General features: G+C 39.5%; 1 protein-coding gene across 2 annotated transcripts in view; it reads left to right on the top strand.

The window, feature by feature from the left end:
* Nucleotides 1-916: 916 nt before the first annotated feature.
* LOC145992237 (ankyrin repeat and SOCS box protein 6-like) overlaps nucleotides 917-21,087 on the top strand; it is a 97,210-nt gene continuing 77,039 nt past the window's right edge. Inside the window, exon 1 of one of the 2 annotated variants that reach the window (XM_083128577.1) lies at nucleotides 917-1,180. In XM_083128577.1, the coding sequence (XP_082984703.1) occupies nucleotides 1,137-1,180 (44 nt within the window). In that variant the 5' untranslated portion in view covers nucleotides 917-1,136. Of the gene's footprint in view, nucleotides 1,181-17,504; nucleotides 17,570-21,087 lie in introns of those variants that run through there. The other variant, XM_083128578.1, reaches the window with a different exon arrangement.

Here is a 21,087-nt window from a genome sequence, read left to right as displayed (position 1 = left end):
GTTAAATTTGAACTTGTAGGTAGGTTAGGTGGACGTTAAATTTGAACTTGTAGGTGGGTTAGGTGAACGTTAAATTTGAACTTGGCAATTGAAATTTGGACAAGTTTTCGGTATTACTAGTTCGATGGCGCTTCTTATGTATGACTTTGGGTTTTCTTATAACGTAAATATACTAAGTGTTTCTAATTGCGTGTAAATGTTTTCATAATGACGTAGGTTAGTTAGAGCCAATGTTCTAAAGTACTTAGAAGTGAAAGGTAATAGCTTAGTTTGCTGACTGGTAACATATATAAATATACATATAAATAAAATACCTACCAAAATGAAATCACAAAAATCACCATCCAAATAATCATTCCCCCAAAACGCAAAAGCTTAATTCGCATAGTGTATAACCTACACATATATTACGTATTCGACGTTAAAAATACCCATCAGACCCCTCCTCATTCAACGCCACTGATTTTGCCTCACAGGATTTGAACCCGATTTCGTACTACTACCTACCCAACACGATATCACCTTCTTATATGTGCTTAAATTAGTACTAGCGTAACTGGTGCAGAATCAGCTGACTAAATCATTACCCCCTTTCCTTTTTAAATAACACTGTAGAAACATTATCCAAAATTAATCTCTTTTATCAGTTTCCGGTATCAGAAACGATCTCGTCCGATTCCAACGGGCACCGTAACAGGACATTTTCGTCCCAGCCTTCCTTCCCGCTCGCAGGCTTCAATGTCCTCTCGAGTTTGCGGCACACAGGGAAAAGGTGAATGAACAGCAGAATGTGGAAGTGTCGTCACGGCGGTGGATTCTCGATATCCCGAGTTGGCAACCCTGACGCCACCACTGCCAGCCAAAGCCTGGCCGTGTTGTCCAGGGACCCGAGTGGAGCAGCCAGTGTTGAGGTTGTGGCCGTGCGGTACAGTAAGGAAAGAAATCGGCGGCGCGAAGAAGGAATCGGGAACGACATGCGTCGTGTTGTTGGGGTGCTGTAAGTGAGTGCGAGTAGAGAAGATTTCACGAAACTGGAGGCTCTTCTGTGCGGCCGTGGTTGGTGCCACGGGGAGGGCCCACTGGCGGGACCCAGCGCGGGCCCTGTCGGAGGACGAATTGGACGATCGCAGCACAATATGAAAGAGAGGATGAAGGCCCTGAGATTTGCAACCGATATCAGGTAAGTGAGGATTATTCTAGCTTATTTTCTAAGAAACGATTTGGTACCAACGCTGCTTGTTTCCGTATACAAATATTTTAGGAAATTGACGTCAGGGCCCCCCCACCGGCTCCTTGCGAATCACTCATCCTCATCTGTAAAACGAAGTAAATTAAATTTTCGAGAATTTGGCTCTTTTAAATAAAAATTCGCCACCTTCCCAACGAAGACTTGCCGGTTCTTATACTTTTGTTATCATTTCCCGCAAAGTTGTACCAACAAATTTATCCACGTGCAAAGATTACTGAAAATTTGACCATCACAATTGAGATCCTTTGGGGCATCTCGGTTTTACCTCGATCGTTTTGACCATTTCACGACATGCTTTACTCTTTTCACGCACGATAATTTATAAAATTTCAAGACGAGACTTTAAAGTGATGCTTTATTTTCTTTCTGAAAGTGCACAGCGCGCCACGACACCAGGGCTTAGGTGTTCTTTGTGAGTGCCCCTTCATCAATTTCATCATACCATCACTCACCTTCATCTTCGCTATTAGCCAAAAGTGGCAGAAAAGCGAAGCAAAATAAACTAAATCAATCAATTCTTTCCGAAAGATTTCTTAGTCATTTTACGATATTTTGGTTTGGTTTCTTTCTTTCTGCAACAAAATTCTAATTTCACAACAAGAATATTCTGGTTCGTTATTATTTTATTCAGGAAACTTTCGGGAATCTTTTCGATTCAATAACTTTTGGTAATTTCACGACGAGTATATTCGGATTTGGTTGTTATTGTAGTTTTAACTGCAATTAGTTTGGTTAATTTCTATCTGAAAGAATTCTGGCCTCACGACTAATATAAGATCTGTTTTCTCTTAAGTGATTTACGGGTATTTTTATGTCGTGGATTTGCTCAAAATGTAGAACGTTGCGCAAATCTGTTTCAAAATCACTTCATCAATACCTATTAATGAACGTTATCAGAGCTCTGACATGTAGTTTTCAGAGAGAGAGAGAGAAAATAATATTAATCAATGAGCTCTAGACTGCACATCCAGGTGAACCCATTACTTTCTTTGCATTGCGGTTGGCGTGTTTCGGCCTAGTGCAGTGCGTTCCGCAGACAATACGAACTGTTTATAGACGATTACACATCAGTATCTTTTGTCAAAGTTCAACAAACCTCTTCAGATCCAACCTTGGTGTTATTGCCCTCGCACGTCTTGCATAGCGGGACACAAGTGCTTCCAGCTGTGAGCGCAGGGGAAGGGAATGGAGTGGATGCATTTTCATGGCTTGGGAATTTTCCGAGATAGCTGAATTTCCGCGGCAAGGAGATTTTTGGAGATCTTATATCGGGTGGACCACAGGATCGAATTTCGAAAGCATACCTCGCAGTATTTTGTTGAGAAAAAGCATGTTCCATTCTCGGCGTTTCGTGTCGAGTTACAATAAGATTATGTGTATATCATTGCCCGGCCACGGTTCCCCCCTTGTGGTAAAATATACGGAAACTAAACGAAAGAATTGATTCGTTTTTATCTTATGGGCACGTCCACTGGCGTACGCAGAGGGGGCTGATGGGGCTACAGACCTCTCCCAAATTTGGAGAAAATCAAAATTTGCAATAAAAACTGTGAAAAGTTTGGGAAAACCCAGAGTGGAAAGTGGGCACGTCAGCACATATTTGTGCCCGTCACACAATACATTGATAAGCCCTTAACTAAAACAAAATTGAGGAAGAACCCTATGGGGAGCGACCCACTGCTTTGGTGGGTCGCAAAATCGGGCTCGAAAACTTATTTACTGTGTCTTAATAAATATTACGTTTAAACTACTAAGACATATTTTCTTGACAATTTAATTTCAACCTAGTTGCGCGTAGTCTAAACTCTACATTTCTATTATTTGAGCTCTACCATTGCACACATTAGTTCAATTTCAGCATGTGTGTTTAGTTAGATGTTAGACTGGAGTAAATTAGGCTTTCCAATTACGTGTTTACTTTTCTAGAATGAAGTATGTGTAATTTTTTTAAGCAAGTGTTAAAGAGGGCTTCGTGAAGTACTCGATGTTAGCAAAATATGATTATAAACTGGGTGCACACCCCTACAAGTAATTCTGTCGGTGCCCATGCTTATAGGTGCCATGAAGTGTAATATCTAGGGAGCGGAAGTTGATGACCTAAAAAATATAGGTGTATGACCTATAGAATGTCCTAAAAAAATAGGAAAAAATGACGTAAAAATACAAAATATGACCATTAAATTTGTTATAGTTTCGGGTTAAAAATTGAAATGAATAGGAAATTAAATAAAATGCAATCTTGCTTTAAAAAAAAGGCACCAAATGATACCACATGCACATTCAACTAACATACGCACCGAGGATTTCCAATGGAATCAACTGAATAATTTTAAAACAATTTAATGAAAAAGTCGTATACACTGAATGAATTGGTGTAAAATGCATTAATTTCCTGCATCTTTGGCTGGTGATGTAGTGTGGTGTGTTTCTGTGGCACTGTAAAGAAAAACAAATTATCACGATCAACGTAAGACAACCCCCCCCCCCCCAGGAAAAAGTACGTCGGAAAAGTAATTTTTAACATCAGAAATTGTTTGAAATATCTGAGTTTGCCCCAGACGGGCACCTGGTGGTTTCCCCCGACAAAACAAAGTCTGACACGAGTTCAGCATTTCTTTTGCTCGTAAATTGCAATCCTGCCAGATAAATATAGGCGTATGTACACCTTGGTGAAAAGACTCAAGAATATTACCAAAATGAAAGAAGTGACAAAATATGACGAAACAATACACCGAATATCGCGGAAAATGCCGAAAATCGGGAAAAATGACCTAAAACCTGAAAATTGGCAAAAAAATGCATTTTAAAATTACCTTTTTTTGTTCTAGACCAAGTGTAATATTGTGTATATTTAATGGGCATCGTGTACGAGATGTCAGAAAAAAGATGACATTTCATCAACTTCCGCTTTCTAGTAATATCCTTCAAGGTGCGTCCTGGACTGAAAATGGTTGAGAACCACTGTCTTAAAGTCTTTCTCACTCAATCTCTCACTCAAACTAATACGGTCATAGACTCCTTAGCAACAATTATAAACTATACTGTCTCCGAGGATAAAATCTCCATACTTTAGTACTTCCATGTAGTAGATCCCGGTAACTGCAGTCTTGCAGGCCAACGAGGTTCTGGCGCCTGCAACCACAGCCAATATAATCGTCTGTGACAGCGTTTCAAGTTGGTCGAGCCTTGGGTCTAGCTGAGAGGATGGCCTTATGTTTTAACATGGCAGCAATGAGACAGCGAAAATTTTGCTAGCTGGGACGATATCATCTCCCGCAACCCCATAACGTCGAGCATTTCTCTGTGGGGCGTGTATTATGTGTTGTCCGTCTACGTTTGATTGATTAAGTCCACTTTATGCACCGTAAGGCTAATCGTGACTGGACTTACAGTTTAAAGTGGAACTCGAACCACTATGTGCGTTCACCGGGCATCGCACCCGGGACCCCTTGATTACAAAGCGACGGCGCTACCACTGCGCCATCGGAGAGGTTCCGGGTGCGTTTGTGATTGCCCCTTTATCCTTTTCATCTTCGCGATTAACCAAAAGTGGCAGAAGAGCAAAGTAAACAATAGTGGTCCGGATCCCATTTTAAATTGTAGGTCCAGTCCCGATTATCTTATCTGTGTATAAAGTACATCTAAAATCTCAAACGCTGACCTTCTCAAAGCAATAAAGTAATAACATAAAGCTTAAATGAGGCTAATATTGCATTTCGAATTAAAAATGCTAATTTTTCTCACTTAATTCCCGGAATTGAAGGAGTTCTCGAGGATAGACCCCAAATGGCGTTGTGAATTAAGTTAAGAATCGCATGATGATGAATCACCGAAGACACACTGCAAGCTTTATTCGCAGAGCAAGCATCCTGACCCAGCAGTCTCCACGACTTGATCGGTACGGCTTGTGCAAACTACAGAAACCCGTTACCATGACAACGGCGAATTATTCAGAATCCCCAGCGGGGATCAATGTTCAAAGAATGTTACAGTGTAGGTTAGGGTATGTAGCTAAATCACTACGTAAAAATACCCAACTTAAACGAGAAGAGGAGAGAGGGAAGGTATCGAAAGAAAGTAGCATGTTATAACAAGAGAAGTGATGTGAAACGGGAAGATTGTTTCCACTAATTTTGTCTGTAATTGTGGGTTCCTTTGAAATCATCTTGTCTAATCTCAATTGATGCATTGATGAAATTATTCTTCTATGCATTTCTCTGTGTATTTCAATGGTCCGGTAAAAATGGCAACGGAAAGAATGGCCAAGTATAACTGGTCAAAGTGAAAATGTCAAATGGAAAAATGGCGAAAGTAGAAATCACAAACAGAAAGTAAAAACAAATGATAAATAATTGATATAAATAATTCAGATGTAAATTGTAAAGAAGAACAATATTGATGCTGTGTTTAGCAAAATCAATATTTATTCTCTTTGATTTCGTCACTTTACATGCATTGCAACTTTAGGTTATGTGCTACTCCTCGTAAGAAATCCTGCATTGTTCTTTTGTTATATAGCACTGTCTGTATCAATTTTCCTAGTTTTCTTCAGTCCAAAATCAAGTCTAGTGTTTTAGGTTAACTTGGATTGCACGGATGTTGATTTCCAATCTTCATATCATTAGGACACTTGGCTATCATTACAGCATCCTAATCCGGTGGAGGATTATGGTCGTAAGAACACACATGATTTTGTTTCAAGAAATTTGTTTTCTAGAATTCCTCGACACTTGAATTGGTTCCTCCACCTTATAACATTCTTCAGATCAGACAGTTTTGTATACGCATAGATAGAAGAACTTCTCTGCAGCTTCCCGAGATTTAGCAATTTTCATTTTGAAAAAGTAAACAAGTTCGTCTCCCTGAGAGAAATCAGCGACACAAATTAGTGCGAGGGGGTAGATTGTTCAGCAGGTGTGCGTAAGGCATAAACTTGTTTTCAGTCAAGATGAAAACCCATGCTATGATGCACCCACAACCCCTCCCCCTTAAGTTTCATGAAACACATATGCTTCACATTATTCACAAAGGTTACCTTTTACGAGTATTAACATGTGCTTCTATAGCGTCAGTAAATTCTGCCAGAAGAAATAAAGAAGTAAACGGCATTATAATTATTTTTGGAAACATGAAATGTACCAATTCGAAGACAAATTAGTGATAAAGACACCAAAATTATATTAACTTTTAATTTCAAACTGTGAAATGCAAGACATATAATTTCTCATGTAAAATCATAACATATTGTATTTGCCATTTTTATTCTCGCTATTTCTACAGTTGCCATTTTTTCCGCTTGCCACTTTCACTGTGTCACTTTTTCAGTTGCCATTTTTACCTAAATTAATTTCGATGCACTAAAACTACATCATTAGCACTTTAAGCACTTTAGTGTTACTGCTGTCAACATATGTATTTGTGTCAGTTAACACATTTTGTGGTTTCTGTGTAAATTAGAACATCCAACAAAAGAAAAATTAATGGCCTCCCCGATCCAGTAGTAGTAACGGTCTTCACCTTGTAATCAAGGTGTGCTGGGTTCGATGCCCAGTGGAAGCATATTGTACAGTGGTTCACACCCTACTTCAAACTGTAGGACCAATTTTGATTAGTCTATCTGTGCATGAAGTGGATTTAAGACAAAAATTCAACAACATAATGGTAACGACGTCGCCTTGTAATCAAGGGGTCCCGGACTCGATACCTGGCGGAGGTACATACTGATTCGGGTCTCATTTTAAACTGTAGGTCCAGTCCCGAATAGCCTATCTGTGCATAAAGAGAGCATCGGAAACTTTTTCAGCGCGGAAGCTATTAAACCAGTGATTTATTCACACACTCCCAACTCCACCCCAAATCCTCAACAGCCATCCAAAATATATCTCAAAGGCCTGGTCACCTTGTCTCTAAATTTAACCCCACAGTCTCCTAAATACGAACCTCCCCCCACCCCCCAACTAGATGCAAAATTCTGGATAAACCTCTGCTCCGAAATCTCCCGTCTTTCTCGCTAAATGAGGTCAGCTGGGAGTTCTCCGAACTTGAAATTCAGCCGCGTGGGTGTGAGTTCACGATAAGCCGAAACCGCAGACAGGCGGCGAATACATGGGTTCCGAGGCGTTGCATAGGAACTTCGGGAGACCATTGATCTGCAAAGAGCTTTCTGAGAAACAGTTTCCTTTCCTGACGGAAGAGTTTTTTTTTTTCCCGGGAAACCAGCCATCGCCGGAAGTGAATCATCATTCTGTAGCAGTCATCGGCAGATGGTCCCGCAGAGAAAGAGACCTCTCACACCTGTTTGCGTACTTACCGCGGGCCATTCACGATTCTAACTACCGACGTAGGATCTTCCACATGCAGACGGAACAGGGTGGAAATTTGTCATTCCTTCTTGTAGGATAAAATCATATTAGTGGTGATTATATTACACCCCTCGCAAAGGGTGGGTCTAGGATATGAAATCCCGGAGGGGTTAGGGGGCAATTCCCCCACCAATAATATTGTCCTGAAAAATTCCGCACCAAAAATTTTCTGGAGAAGGGTCTTTGTTATAACAACAAAGACAAGAAATTAATTTTGACTTCAAATATACTTTACTAAAAATAATATCGAAAATACACACATATTAGTGCTTTTGTGGGTGTTGCATTCTCTCTCTCTATTTCTTTCTTGAACAGACCATTAAGAGATCTGCATCAATAACGATATATGAACAATAAAAGTAAAACATAATTTCAATACAAATATAAATATTACATTATTTGACTTATATTAATAGAAAGCATGAAACGAAAAAAAAGCTTACATATAATATAAACGTTTCACCAATTATGGACATTTTTTTTATCAAGTTAGTCAAGGTTAAAATATTTAATAATTTTCTTTATATATAATAACACATATAATATATATTCATGTGTAAATTAGGATCTTCCTCCCCTCCTCTAGTCTTTAAATATTTCGTAGGTCGCTCTTTCAAAGTAAAATGTACACCGCAAGGATGAGTTTGCACTTTTCGAAAAAGACAGACCAATTGGGACTGGGTCTAAAGTGGTATCGATCGAACCGTGATTGCAAGGCCATCTGGGAGGCGTATAAGGCAAGGTATCGCCGTATTTAGGGTGTTACTTACTTGTCCAGAAGAGGTTGTTCAGGGGCAATGACTGGCTTTGGCCTAACTAGTCCTTAAGTCGACATGCATGACACACAGATAATTAAGAACTCATTGCTGCGACCGAAACGAAAACTACAAATATCCGATTCCCTTGAGATAAACATCAGAGACATGGCGGTAGAAAGCAATGGTAGAAGCGAATAACAGACATGTAGAGTTCGAGCGCGGCTTTGCGACCCAACAAACGCCCCCTCGGGAACCAGCAGTGGGTCGCGCCCCACAGGTTGAGAAACGATGGCGTTAGAGGGGAGGGACTATAAGGTGCCCCTTAATATTTTCGCCGCCTGTGTGTGCGCGCGCGCGGTTGCCGAGAGGTGTAAACTGTCATCATTAATATCATCAATTAAATGTTCGTCTAGAGTAAATTAGTCTTTTAAATTACATATTTCCTTTTCTACAGAGCATTCCGTGACATTCGCTACGAGACTCGGCGGCAAGCGCCCCGGCATCAGCGCTTATCTTTCCGCAACAGTCGCTAGAGTCGGCTATTAATATTATAGTTTTCATATTGTGTACTAACTTTGACTACAGAAGGTGTTGAAAATGATGTCCCTCTGATGCAACACATTCCTGCGCATCTCCGAAGGAAATTGGCATTTTCACGTGCAAGTTCGTCTACTGTATTCTTCCGATTTCTCGTACAATACTCTCTTTTAACTCACGGATAGTGTGCGGATTGTCTTTGTATACTTTATTTTTTAGATTTCCACATTTTTCTTTCCACTTTTATTCAGAACTGACCCTGTTACTCTAAACTTTTTTTACGAGGTTTAATATAGTGGTCCTATGTGGAACGGGAACACCAGGAAATTTCGTTGCAAAACGTCGTCGCACTTCTCCACAATTCCTCTTTCCGAAGTAACACTCGACAACATAAATCCTTTGTTGTAATGTAAACTTTCGTGGTGCCATATTAAGCCACAATCTTCAACACACGGGCATGACACAACACAACTTCCGAGGGAGGATTATACTGGCGTCAGTCTGCAACGTCAACAGAAAGGGAAAGAGAGCGAAGGCAGGGAGGGCGAAAAAAACAGACTGTAGCGTGCGACTGTCGCGGACCCGTTCACCGGGAAAGACAAGCTCTGACGCCGGACCGCTTGCCGCCGAGTCTCGTAGCGAATATCACGGAGTGCTCTGTAGAATGAAGTATGTGCAATTTGTTTAAGCAAGCATAAAAAAGGGCTTCTTAAAGTACTCGAAGTTAGAAAATAATATGATTATAAACCCTACAAGTAATTCTGCCGGAACCCAAGCTTACGGGTTCTATGAAGTGTAAAATCCTTCAAGGTGGGTCCCGGACTGAGAAAGGTTGAGAGCCATTGCTGTACCCTCTAAAAAAAAAGGCAGAAAAAGATCGTAAAATATAGCAATACGTGCTACAACAAGTACAACCCTTTTTTTTTTCCGTTACACTCTTCCCTTTGCGAAATTTCTGGACACGGAACTGGACGATATCAATAAGGAAGTGTACCTGTTGTGAGGAACCAAACCCAGTCGTATTTCGTATTTAATGATTTAAACTGCGATACCGAGTTTCCGATATCACCAGTAACGAACGTGGAAGTTGGCACACACGTGGTTCGATGTCCAACGGGCTCCGATAATTATGTCGATAAGTCACGTGACGAGTACAGGAGAGCATTCCGCAGAGGCCTTATTACAAGGGGAACGACCTGGCACCACTGCGAGGAAGCCTTAATTAGGGACGGAATCGAGTTAGGGCAGATTACGCCCATAACAAATCAAGGGTCTGGTGCCACTGAGTCCAATTGATGAACGCACGAGGCAGTCGCGATACAAATCCAACTGCAACATGCAGATTGTTTCCAGGTGCGGTTCAAGATAAAATTGTCACGAGGGTGCCTTCCCCCCTATACTTTCCATCTTCTCCCAATAACAAAAACACGACCATATTACACCGTGCGTTCATTTCCTTGCGAGGCCGAGAGATCGGGAGAAGTGTAGCGGGAGACGCTAGCGGAGATGCCGACATTTTCGACCAGTAACATCCCGCTTAAGTTTACCCGCGAAAGCGTTTTGCTTCGCTCGGAATCGTTTGGAGGTTTCGAATGTGCAGCACTGTAAGATTAAGTTGCAGAATAAACCGTTAAAATTCAATGTTTTTTTGTGAGCATTGTTTGCAATCTGAAAGCTCCGAGCTTGAGTTGTTCTTTCCTTCGCGAGTACAGGTGCCCTGGACAGATCTGCGAATGGAGTGAGGAACAGACCTTGAACCAAGAGCGTGTTAGTTTCGTACTGTGTGAAAGAGTGTGGTTTTTGGTTACTTGCCGTGCTACTTATTTGTGTAATTGTAGTGTGTTGTGCGTAAGTGAGGCGATTGAAATGTTAGCCGCAAAGTTCACGTTAGAACAAAGACATTTTATATATGACACTTACATGAAAACAGACTCGTGTCGAGATGTGTGTAGGAAATTTGCACAGAAATTCCCTGACGTTTCACCTCCAGGTAGAGAGACGGTTAGACGTCTTGTCCTTACATTACGAGAAAATAGAGTCTACTGAAATAACTCTCATAGTATCGACGAACTAAAGCCCAATATAAGGGCAGAACTTTGAAGAATTATGGAAGAAGAACTTTTGCATGTGAATCAAAATTTCATCACACGATGCCAGGAATGTGTGAATGTAGGTGGACATCACTTTGAACAGATCTTATAAACCAGGTTAGTGCTCATTTAGCAATATTAATATAAATACGTGCATGCTAAAGATATGTCCATAAAAATAAGCGGGATATTACTGGCCGAAAATGTCGGCATCTCCGCTAGCGCCACCCGCCACAATTCTCCCGATCTCTCGGCCTCGCAAGGAAATGAACGTACTGTATTTCTAGATACGTGCCTCTTCAGATCTGAATAGAGTTTTGGTAAATTATAGTGTGTGATGTTTGGAAACTAAAATTATCATACTTTACGACTTATTCGTACTTACCAAGCAGATATCGACACTGTACAAAGTTGACTGGAGAAATGACGCTCTACGTCCGTCAAGTTCCGCTGTCATCCAAGTACTGCAAAAAATTACCATGAGCGTTTTTAAAGTACTAATGTTCAATCCATAGTTACTCTAATTAATGTAATTTTAATTATTCGGTTTTAAAAATGTATTTATGGTGCAAGCAACTGCAACTTATTATTATTTACTTTTATGCATGATATAGTATTCCAATTTAAATAAAAATCGTTACGTAGTACCTTACTGTGACATTTCAAAGGTAACTTCTTAAGACTAATGTTTTGCTAAAGAAAACAACTCGATCACAAAACAATTACAAACTAATCAATTGAAACCAGCCTGCATTCAGGCATATCCGTGAAACTCAAAAATGCTGCTACGATTTTTTCCCCCGTTTACCTCGAAGTGGTCTGTGTGAGGATCGGAAGCTGCATGCTCGAACAGGTTTTGTAGCTCATTAAAGTCGTTTAGTGTTTTTTCTTGTTGTTTTTTTTTTCTTTCAAACAAATCACAGGACGTAACAGTTATATGGTGAGTTTTATTTCGCGTTTCGCAGGTAAAAAGAAGGGCGTGTTGGAAGAATTATGAGCGTCGCACGTAACAAACAGATTGATTGCTTATTAAAGAATCACTTCTCGGTATTCTTTGTACACGCTCCTGTGTAATCATTTCCGGGCGCCTGTCGCATAGTTTTTGAGAAAAGTGCACGAGGTAACACTTGCAACTTCAGCACGTTACTTATAGTATATACTGTTGCTAGAACATACAGTTTGCTTTGAACAAAGATAAGTTTCCAAGACCTGAAAGACTTCCTAAGTTGAAAAAAAATTTGAAGCATTGAAAAATAATTGAAATTATAAAATAACGAAATTAAATAATGAAAATATATTTGTTCAATCGAGGGTTATTTAAATCTATAACGGCTGAGAATTCGACGTGCTGACCCCACGTCACCCCATTACCGGTTGAAGAACTCCACACCTCTAGGTAGGATTGTGGGAGGGAGACTGGCCAAGGCCCTTCCAGGGCTGTAGAGTCACGGGGGGTATTTATTTCCGTCGAACTTGTTGGAAGGCAAGGATTATACTGACATCATACGATTTTGAAAGACAGTACCAAAGAAGATTTTTGCAATATTCATTACTATCTTACTTATAATACATGCTTAAATATTACCAGGAACTTGACTTTTCGTCAACTGGATCTAACACCCTTTTTTGATACTCAATAAATATTCTATTCTTTATCTATTTGACATTAATTTCCTTGATAGGGCAGTTGCTTTTTTTTTTGCCGAACTTAACTATACGGGAGCCAGATAATGAATACCTGCTGTTATATCAGTCAATATCCTTATGCTGTCTTCTTAATGTAATAAAAATATATTAATTTCAATATTTTAAATAATATTGTTATTAATTATAATTAATTTTCATTAATTTAGTAAACTTAATAATAATTATTATAATAATCCCGCAGGATTTTTTCTCAGGGGGGCAGAGTCATAGAAAGTTTTATTATTATTATTACTGTTACTACTACTTGGAGGCATATAGTAGTTCGGATCCCACTTTAAACTGTAGGTCCAGACCGAATTACTCTTACAGTGCATAAAGTGGATTTAAAACACCAATTCAATCAATAAATCAATCATACTACTACTACTTACGTTTTTTTAATTACTTACATTTGTAATTTCCATATTCTGTATATCTTTCTACAATTTGCATAACTGTATACTTAACATTAATTCATGTAGGACACAAAGCTCTTTTTTTATAGTTATGTAATAAGTAGACCTCGGATTTTTAGGTTCTAAAAAGTGTGCTTTCAGGTTCCTAAAATAGGTTCTAAAAATCCTAAAATAGGTTCTAAAAATCCTAAAATAGGTTCTAAAAACCCTAAAATAGGTTCTAAAAATTCTAAAATAGGCTCTAAAAATCCTAAAATAGGTCCTAAAAATCCTAAAATAGGTCCTAAAAATCCTAAAATAAGTTCTAAAAATCCTAAAATAGGCTCTAAAAATCCTAAAATAGGCTCTAAAAATCCTAAAATAGGTTCTAAAAATCCTAAAATAGGTTCTAAAAATCCTAAAATAGGCTCTAAAATCCTAAAATATGTTCTAAAATCCCTAAAATAGGTTCTAAAAATCCTAAAATAGGTCCTAAAATCCTAAAATAGGTTCTAAAAATCCTAAAATAGGCTCTAAAAATCCTAAAATAGGCTCTAAAAATCCTAAAATAGGTTCTAAAAATCCTAAAATAGGCTCTAAAATCCTAAAATAGGTTCTAAAATCCCTAAAATAGGTTCTAAAAATCCTAAAATAGGTCCTAAAATCCTAAAATAGGTTCTAAAAATCCTAAAATAGGCTCTAAAAATCCTAAAATAGGTCCTAAAAATCCTAAAACAGGTTCTAAAAATCCTAAAATAGGCTCTAAAAATCCTAAAATAGGTTCTAAAAATCCTAAAATACGCTCTAAAATCCTAAAATAGGTTCTAAAATCCTAAAATAGGTTCTAAAAATCCTAAAAAGGTCCAAAAAAATCCTAAAATAGGTTCTAAAAATCCTAAAATAGGCTCTAAAAATCCTAAAATAGGTTCTAGAAATCCTAAAATAAATTCTAAAATCCTAAAATAGGTCCTAAAAATGTTAAGTTAGGTTCGAAAAATCCTGAAGTACGTTCAAAAAAACTTAAAGTAGTTCAATATTCCTGAGCTAAGATTTTGATGCAAATGCATCTTTTTTTTGGTAAGGCAGAAACGTTTAATAAGTAGATAGGAACGTGTTTTACACGTAAGTGAATAAATTGGGATGCCTTTGTTAGGACATTTTTTGCATTTTTTAACCCTTTTTGGAGTAAAGGTCATTTTTTTAAACTTTTTAAACTGTTTAGGTCATTTTTAGGCCTTTCAAAAGTCATCTTATGCATTTTTCTACATTTTGATGAAAGAAGCGGCATTTTACATGCAAATGTAACCCTTTGTAGGAGAGAGGTTCCCGACTCTCGTCTCATTGACTTCAGCGCTGTTCTGAACGACTGTGTTTGAATAAACAAAGAAATTGTGTGCAGTATTGTTGATACAGCTGTTGTGTAACAATTCAGCTCATCAATGTGATTTCCCCCTCTATCAGTATATACATTCAAAAACAAGGGGTACAAAGTTTTGTGCTCTGTATCGGACATTTTATCAGGGAAACAATTTCCACTCCATGGAATTGAAAGTGACTTAACAGCAAGTGATATTGTTCATTTCAAGTCAAGTTCATTGGAAGTCGAGAGAAGTTTTACCATGTCCGACAACCAACAATCATCCACTTTTGAACGATAACGTTAATTTGTAATTCGAATTTCTCTTGGTTGTTTATAAATTTGTTCTGCAACGTTTTCAGAATTTTTAGGCCATTTTTCTAAGTTTATAGGGGATTTTCTTGCATGTATTAGGTCATAAATGCATTTTTAAGGGTCATTTTTTGGCAATTATAAGGTCATCAAAATCTTAGCCCTACTGATTAGGTATAGTCACCGGCAATGAAAATGGGACATCTATATCCTGAAATACGCACTATCTTCCATAACGTTATGTGTGTTGCCTAACCCTACGGCGATGGCAGAACTTACCATTGGAAATGTGCTATTAAAATCCACTCTTCGCTGTATGGGTAGGCAACAATTTTTTGTCATGTTATCCACAGTCAAACTCCGCAATTTTGTCTGTGGGATCATCGTATATGCTTTCAACAAAAACATTGTCAGTGGTGCAAACTTCAATGCTGAATTGTAAGTTTGCAAGGCGTGAATGCCACAAAGCACGGAAGTGACGCGAAAGTGAGCAAGACCACACAGAGAACAGACCACTCTGGATTGTACAGGTAACAGTGGCACCAGACATTTTGCTTTGTTTAGAGATTTGAAAAACCAGCATGGACTTGGAGGAAGGGAAATCGACAGAGAGTATGTTTCAAACACGTTCGTCATTGAATCTTTTCGTGACCAAACAAAGCAAATGTCTCTGTGTGGCATAAAAATCCTGTAAAACCTTTGAAATATATAAAAACCGTAAAAAAGGCTTGATTTAGGCGCATAGCCCTAAGATAGGTTCTAACAAGCAAAATAGTTTTCTTTTAGGCATTATAAAACTTCATCAGTTGTTGCGTTTCTTAACGAAACTCTGACATAACTTATTATTTCTTACATACCTGTAAAGGAAAAATAGGTTAAAAACCTGAAATCCGAGGTCTAGTAATAAGTGTAAAATAGACCGTAAGCTTAAATGTAACCGTACTTGAAATATTAATAATAATAATAATAATAGTTGCTGTCACAGAAAACAACCTTTTTTGTTACAAAATATTTCTACAATTTCACCATTCGAATTACGAGCCCATGCACTCATCCATTCATTGCCTCATGTTTCTGAAATTCTTTGTCGTACCTAAAGAAAAGACCATTTCAAGGTCAAATTCTGTGGATTACGCACGTTTCACTGGCAGAAAGGTGTCCGTACAGGATTTGTTTTTTCGCTTCCCTCGGCATAACGGATGCATGCGTACGTATCAATCGAGAGAGTGCGGTCGGTGCGTCGACCCCCGTCGGACATTCACTTCTCCCCGCACGGCGAGAGTTATTTTGTTAACCCAAAGTCCTTCCCGGTTCGTCAACTCTCTTCGCCTCTTCCACTTCCACGTTCTCCACAGTCGCACACATTCTTGCATGCGCAGTTTTGTTTTTAAAATATGTCTGCGGATAGCGACACCTCAACGAGCTCCCCACCACTCTGTGGAGAATCGCGTTCCGTCGGGTGCGATAAACTGCGTCGCGCAGGTGTTGATGGGTAGGGATTCTTGCCATAGCACGAGGCTCGCGCATGCGCAGATTTATTAAAAATATTAATAATGAATAAGTTAACAGCCATCTTCCTTCATGTGCGTGCAAAATGATTATTTTTTTTTTGTTGCGAGGTCTGGGTGCAACCAGATGAAATGTTGTACCAACATTGGCATACGCAGCGAAGGGGGGGGGGCTGATGGGGCTGCAGCCCCTTCCGGAAATTTCGAGAAAAATCGAAATTTTCAAATCAAAGCAGTAAGAATTCTGGAAATCCCAGGGTGGTAAATGCAAACCCCGATTTCCATCTAGTCTGACTTATCGCACACCATATTGAGCACCTTCCGTCAACTGACGTCAACGCGGATTGATTTCGTTGTCAAGTTAGGCGAGATAGGTTTAGGGCTTTTAGCATAAATACACTGCAATTTTTCGTGGCTTGATAGCGGACGAAGACAGTGGCGATGGGATTCGATGCGCTAACCACGCGTCACCCATAGAAAAGCCACTTTTCTTGGGAGGCCCTGGCCTTCAAATCGCTGTTGCAGCTTAGTTTATTTGGCTCATACAAGTAGCAGTGGTTCACGGTGATGATGGGATGCCGAAGTGGTACGTCACAAGAGACCATCCTACATATGGCTGAAAAGGAGATATGAAGAGAATTGAAATTGATATGCTTTATTTTACTTCGCTTTTTGTGCCACTTCTGGCTAATTTGCGAAGATGGGGATGAGTGATTATATGATGAATGGACACCCACAAACATCCATGCCCAAGCCGGGATTCGAACCCTGGACCCCTGGCATCGTGGCGCGATGTGCTAACCACTTCGCCACGGGGACCGGCTAGATATGAAGAGAATACAAGTCAACTTGGATACACAGATAAGAAATCGCAACGGGAGACCTGTGTTCCCAGGCTGGGTAATCTCTAGTGGTAATTTTTCCAACAAAGTCCCTATACAAAACGGCTCTGAGACTCTATCCCAATCGCAATACGCAGATGATATCTACACTTTTCTTAATTTCGTTCGCTCCCGCTAGCGAGTCGTTGGATAAGCGAAATAAGCAGCAGCCAGGCTTATTCTTAGTTCTACCTTATCATTCAGCGCCACCTATAAAGTGATTTATTACCTCGTTACATTGAAACACAGGGGTCAACGATATCTGGACGCATTGTTCAATATCTAAGTGCCATTGTGTACGATTCTATAAAATTACAATTGGTCATACTGCTTCTGCGCACTAACTTGTCCTTTCGCTTACACATGGAAGGTATATATGGACATGTAAACGCATTAGAAGGTTTCTTACGTTCGTTGCTGGACTGAACTCGTAGGTAAGTCCTTTATATTTTTCATATAGTTCATCATTATAAGTTCCGATCGTCGTGTCATATAAAACTTATTGCCAGTTTCAGGTTACTAATCAGGAAATTTACATTTTTTAATAAAAGTACGAAAGTCGTCTTTGCCCATCAATGCGAAGTCCCAGCATATCGGAGAGACAACTAGAGCTTCCCCGGTGCTGTGTAACGCCATCGCCTTGTGATCAATGGGCCCCTGTATCGATACCCCGGTGGAGGAACGGAGTGGTTCTCACCCGACTGTAAACTGTAGGCCCAGTCCCGATTGGCCTATCTCACATCTTTGTGCATCTTCTTTTCTCGCATTATTCATGTATTCACTCACCAGAGCCGTACCCAAGGGGAGGTTATAGGGATTATTACTCCTCTTTGACCCCGCATTCCTAAACCAAGAAAGGTTGTCAAATATTGGATAGGGTGGCAAAATATATGGCTGATGACTGAAAATAAAAGACGTAAACTCTCCCCTTGTGGGGGTGTGTTTGGGGTGACTTTCCCGTAAACACCCAAATTGTCAACCTCCCTTCCATGTAGTACACCCATGCTTGTAGACTAATAAGGAATGGCCAGGCGTCTCGATCTCGGCTCACAGCATGCGCATCGTCTTGTTTGGAATTGTCCTTTTTCACCAATTTCATATCATCATATCATCCAATCTTCGCATTTAGCCGAAAGTGTCAGAAAACTAAATCAATTCAATCAATCTTTTTCTTGTGGTCACATCACCCATTTAAAAAATCTTGGGCACTCCAATCCCTCCTTGCGAATTTTAACCCCCCTTCCCTTAGAAAATATTTTGCGTGTACCCTTAGCAATCATTCTTTCCCGAGGCGTCTAAAATGAAACAAACCGTTAATATTTTGATGTATATAAAAGCGTAGTCAATACAGAATAGCGTGCTTAAGTGGGGAACGCTCTGTTAATGTGAGTTTGAAATCTCATTATCAGTGCAACAATGCAAACCAATGCACCTACAGTGCCTCCTATTGGGCGCATCAACCCTTTCACTAATTAATCTTGCAAACGAAAGAAAAGGAAAACTTGGGGAATGAAGTGAAATCGGGAGGCCTACCCATTTAGACGTAAATTCGTCCCCCCCCCCCACCTTATTTTTTTAATGGCGGGCAGTAAAAATGCGCTTACGCAGAGATACGAGAGTGCGGGATTGCGCTTTTCTTTTGTCTCTGCCAATTTCTCTTTCGGTTAAGTGCCTTGCGAGCTTAGAGTTGTTGGAATTTCTGCCATGCCGCTCCGGTGACGCTGTACGGCGAGGACGTCGACCTCTGGCGGCAAAAGAGCGAAACTCGGTGCGGAAGCGCAAGGTCTTTGGGAATGGGACGAAAAAACCGGCAAGAAATAGTGCAATCAGCTGTAAAGTGGCTGAGTCTTGCTCATGCAGGGTTTTTGGAAAATTCAAGTGCAAGACGAAATGTCACAACCACAGGAATTTATTTTTTCTCCCTCTCTCGCCTCCCCTGACAGCATGACGGTATTTTTTGACGAGTGACAGGACGTTGAGTATTTTGATCGTTAGATGGCGCTGCAATCGCATTTGTGCAATACGGAAGATACATAGTTTGAAGCTATTTTGTTTCTAAGTAAACCCAAAGCATTGATAAACTAAAAATAATTTGTTTGAATCAGTGGAGGATCCAAAATTGTCACTTCGGAAGAGATAAATTTTAATTTCGTGAGAACCTACTATATCCCGCATATGCATGCATTATTATTTCATATAAATATATACAGTACTATGTATAAACAGGACCCGAATTAGCCTTCCGACTTGCACTACCTCACCTTCCTATTCCGCTTCTGTAAAGTTAGGAACTTATAGAATGTGTGTTTATCCCCTCATTTTTTACCACGGGGGATTTCACGCATCATTTCCTGGTAAAGTCTATGCACTACGTGACGCAGCGGAGGTTTGCAATCTTTCTTGGTTTATCCTTTCTCCGTGTTCTTGTACTATTTTACTACGTTCTGATGCCTGTCAAAATATTCTCCCAGTATACAAAACAATGTATCTCCAAGACTCCTATCCAATGGCATGCCAGGATTTTCGAAATGGGAGTTTATGTACACTTTTTTTCAAGGTCAGTCCTCATTTTGCCATCTCTTCCTGCCTTTGACTTCTTTCTTTTAGGAATACAGGGTCATAAGGGGGGTATGGTTTTCTCTTTCCGACCATTGCTGATACGGACCATTTTTCGGCGAGAAAACTGGACCATATTGCTTACCTTTTATCGTCTATAGCTAAAAACCCTTTTGCTTTGTAGATAACATATTTTAGCATCCTGTACTATATTTTTTATGAAATTCCTTTTAAATCGCGCTCATATTATAGCCAAGCGAAGCTAAACATTTTATGACCCCCCCTCCTTTGGGCACACCACTGCTTGTATCCTCCCAGATATTAGACTTTGAGAAAGAAAGGGAAAACAATACTGAATTCCACATCATGTTTAAAGAAAGGAAACAGGGTGGAGACTAAGAAAAAAAACAGTTTGCGAACGTCAAAGACACGTAAATGATTTCTTTCTCAAGTACCTGCGAACGAATTCGCACACTTCACCTTGAGTACCGTAACATCTCCGAGCCATTGTGTGGAAAGTTATTCGCAGGATCACCGTAATGGAGTACAAACTGGTCCTAAAAGCCCATTTGCAGGGCGCCATGAAATGCTAATTCGGCTATAAAGACATCACGCCCTCAACAAAACGATACGTCCATCCTCTTTCGCTTGTTCTCTACGTCATGCATGGGAAGTCTTTAGCGCCGTTGGTGCAGAGCATAACCGCATTTGCCACCATTCTATACTTTGGGAGAGGCCGGTTCATTCTCAAAGTGCAAGACTTTGATACGTGTGCGCCATTTGAATCCTAATACATTAAACCTAGTCTCTAAGGTTAGAAACTTAGTCGCCAAAATTAAAACTTAGTCGCCAAAATTAAAACTTAGCCGCCAAAACTGAAAACATAGTCACCAAATGGAAAACAACAAATTATACCTAAGTTTTTTAATGACAAATGTATGAAAGATATGACCATTATTTTCACTTTGTTAACGATTTAAAACTATAAAAAAATAATGTTAATATCATTTGTAGTTTATTACAAACGCCTAGCAGTTAGTCAACTACTTTGTCACTACCCTCTTCTTTGAGGAACCTACAGTTCGAACCATTATGTTTTCCCGCCGGATATCGAATCCCTTGATTACAAGCCGACGACATCGCTACTAAGGGATGCCCTAAATTTCACTCTTGTGATGTTCATAAACACTATGTCAAACAATTATATATATTTGTTAAATTTTAATATTTTCATTGCTACGTAATCGTATTCCACAGTTGCTGTACAAAAATAAATAGGACGTTGGTTAGAATTTGCAGCGAATATTACCCTTTTAGTAAGTTGCATATTATACCATATTATTTGTTAGATATTTGTAAAAGTTGTCAGAATTAGTTAACTGCTCTGCTCTCGAAC

Source organism: Lepisma saccharinum, chromosome 9, assembly GCF_977018435.1.
Source record: "Lepisma saccharinum chromosome 9, izLepSacc3.1, whole genome shotgun sequence".
Taxonomy (NCBI): Eukaryota; Metazoa; Arthropoda; class Insecta; order Zygentoma; family Lepismatidae; genus Lepisma; species Lepisma saccharinum.
The sequence above is the reverse complement of the archived record's forward strand: the minus strand, read 5'-3'. Positions and strand labels throughout refer to the sequence as shown.